A 2811-nucleotide genomic window follows, 5' to 3' on the forward strand; every position below is an offset into this window, starting at 1 on the left:
AATTTATGCAAAGGCCCATCTTCTTTGCGTGGTCAAAACGCTGTGACACGTTAAGTGCCTTGAAGCGATCACAACTATGTATTTTGTGACTGTTGCTGGAGCACATCGAACATGACGGACTCGAACAAGCAAATGAATGGCTCTTGGCTTGAGAGTTATCAATCGAGTCGGGGTACTGGCAATGTCTCTCCAAAACCTTGGTGCAATCGTTCCAGGTCGGTAATGTTTTAAAATCTAGAGACTCCTTCCATTTACGGTTTGGCTCCTCATCTGCCTTCTGTAAAACTAAATAAATAAGCATGGCTTGTGAAATTTGGATTTCTGTGCCCAATGACAATAATGAGCCGTAAATCGCAGACGCTTTGTCAATGAGACTTCTCAACTGGGCGCCATTGGACTTGGAAACTGACGAATGTTCAAACAGCGAACATATGTTTTCTAAAAATATTAAGGTTGCATTGTCATACCGAACCTTAAGTCTATCCAATGCCTTCGGATATTTTTCATTAGAAACTGGAAACGCATCAATTTTTTCTAACGCTGGACCCTGGAGACAATTGCGTAAATGATTAAATTTCTCTATGTTTGAGAGGCTATACTCACGGTTAATTATTTGCTTAAAGGATGTTATGAAATTTTTATATTCAGAATATTTACCGCTGAATGAAGGAAGTTTAAGTTTGGGAAGTTTAGAACTTGCCTGCATGACACAAGTGCTTTCTGAAATTGTGGCGTTGTGATCTTCAGTTAGTTGGGTCTGAATGGTCAACTTCGTTGTGATGTATAGCTCCTCTAGGTCTGCACGACCACCATCCTCCGAATCCAGCCTCTCGATGTCGGTTTGGGTAGACAACATATTCTTGAAGTACGATTCAAGAATTCCAAGCCGACATTTATACTCAGCTACGGAGAGTGTTTTACCACCTGGTCGTAGACTGGCCTCAACAATGTTTTTGATGCGGGAAATATTCTTCTTGATATTAGCCCTTTGTTGTTTCAACTCTTCTAGAGACATTTTAAATAGAGTGAGAAACTAGCGAAAATTTACGTATGCACACGATGTGTGTTTTAATACGACAGCGATCAATAACAACAACGAATATCAGTAACAACGGCTGTTGAATTTAACGAATATTCGCGAAATGATCTTTGGATGACCTCTGGAGCAACGGGACACTGAGAGTAACGACAAATGGCAAATCCCGCTTAAATGTTTGTTGGGTAGCAGCGAAAAGTTAGGCAGCGAAGTCAGCGAGTGCAAACGATACAGCTGAGCTGCAGCGAAGATGATGCAGTGGCGACGGTGACAGCGACGCAGAGCGCCTAGGCAACGGTATGTCAAGCAGCAGCAGCACGCAAATGTGCCAAATGCAGCGAAAAAATATGTGTAAACTTACAGTTAACCCACAGCGACGATAAAACGAAATCGCAGCAACGACTAGGGTTTGCAGCGGGTGTGAAATAGAGTTCGCATACGTTAACGTACAACAGTGGCGACGGCAGCAGCTGAGCAGCAGCGTATGATGGTGGCAGCGAAACAGAGTGCAATGGCAACGATAAGCCCAATAACAGCAGCACGCAAATTTACCAACTGCAGCGAAACAATGTATGCGTACACTTACCGCTGGCGCAGCGACGAGAAAACGAAATCGCAGCAACGATTAGTGTTTGCAGCGACAGCGAGCTAACGTATGCGAACGTTGGCGTATAACGAAGCAGCAGTAGAGACGGCAGCAGCGTATGATGGTGGCAGCGAAACAGAGTTCTATGGCAACGATAAGCCAAATAACAGCACCACGCAAATTTACCAACTGCAGCGAAACAATGTATGCGTACACTTACCGCTGGCGCAGCGACGAGAAAACGAAATCGCAGCAACGATTAGTGTTTGCAGCGACAGCGAGCTAACGTATGCAAACGTTGGCGTATAACGAAGCAGCAGTNAGCGTATGATGGTGGCAGCGAAACAGAGTGCAATGGCAACGATAAGCCCAATAACAGCAGCACGCAAATTTACCAACTGCAGCGAAACAATGTATGCGTACACTTACCGCTGGCGCAGCGACGAGAAAACGAAATCGCAGCAACGATTAGAGTTTGCAGCGACAGCGAGCTAACGTATGCGAACGTTAGCGTATAACGAAGCAGCAGTAGAGACGGCAGCAGCGTATGATGGTGGCAGCGAAATTTATGTCGCAAACAATGCAAAATATATGAAGCGCTCCGATGTCCAACAGTGGGGTCCCACGGCGCAAGCCTCCAGCGATGGTGATGGTGATGATGGTAAAGAGCCAAGTGAAGAGCACCAAGAGCAAAAACGCGACAAAATAATTTGTTTAAAAATAAATTTAAGCGCGAGCAGCAAATAGTTTTTTTTTCTTTAATGCACAGCCCCACGTTGGGCGCCAAAAAATGTCGGGGGTTTAAAGAAGCGTTTTTCTAAACCACAATTTAACAAACCGTATTAGCAAAGATTTATTATCTCATTTGGGCTGTGCAATTAAAATATGCGAAATGAGCAAAGTTACCGAAAATGAAATTAACACGTCTTGGTGGTCAACAGAAGACTAATTTATTTTATGTTCTCAACTCATATTATATGTAATTCAAGCTAAGTATGATGTTAGTATGTATGTATATTCACGTAACATTGGTAGGCGGTGGCGTGATACAACAGTGAAATTCCAATGAGAGTTTAACTTTAAATCTTTATGTACATATGGATGTAAGCATGCATACGTAGTATATACATATGTATAAGTACAATTAGTTGTGTTAGATTGACATATAAGTATGTAAATATGTGTGTAT

General features: G+C 42.9%; 1 protein-coding gene across 1 annotated transcript; it reads right to left on the reverse strand.

Annotated features, from left to right (window-relative positions):
• Positions 1 to 28: 28 nt before the first annotated feature.
• Positions 29 to 1933, reverse strand: LOC108382186 (uncharacterized; the record flags this gene model as incomplete). Its single annotated transcript, XM_017638583.1, has 2 exons — positions 1843 to 1933; positions 29 to 1765 (listed from the first exon to the last, which is right to left on the reverse strand). A coding segment is annotated over exon 2 (987 nt), but the record flags the coding sequence as incomplete, so codon positions are not given.
• Between the last annotated feature and the right edge of the window lie 878 nt (positions 1934 to 2811).

The sequence above is a fragment of the Rhagoletis zephyria genome, unplaced genomic scaffold (assembly GCF_001687245.7).
Source record: "Rhagoletis zephyria isolate East Lansing unplaced genomic scaffold, Rhagoletis_zephyria_1.1 Rzeph_scaffold_25643, whole genome shotgun sequence".
NCBI lineage: Eukaryota > Metazoa > Arthropoda > Insecta > Diptera > Tephritidae > Rhagoletis > Rhagoletis zephyria.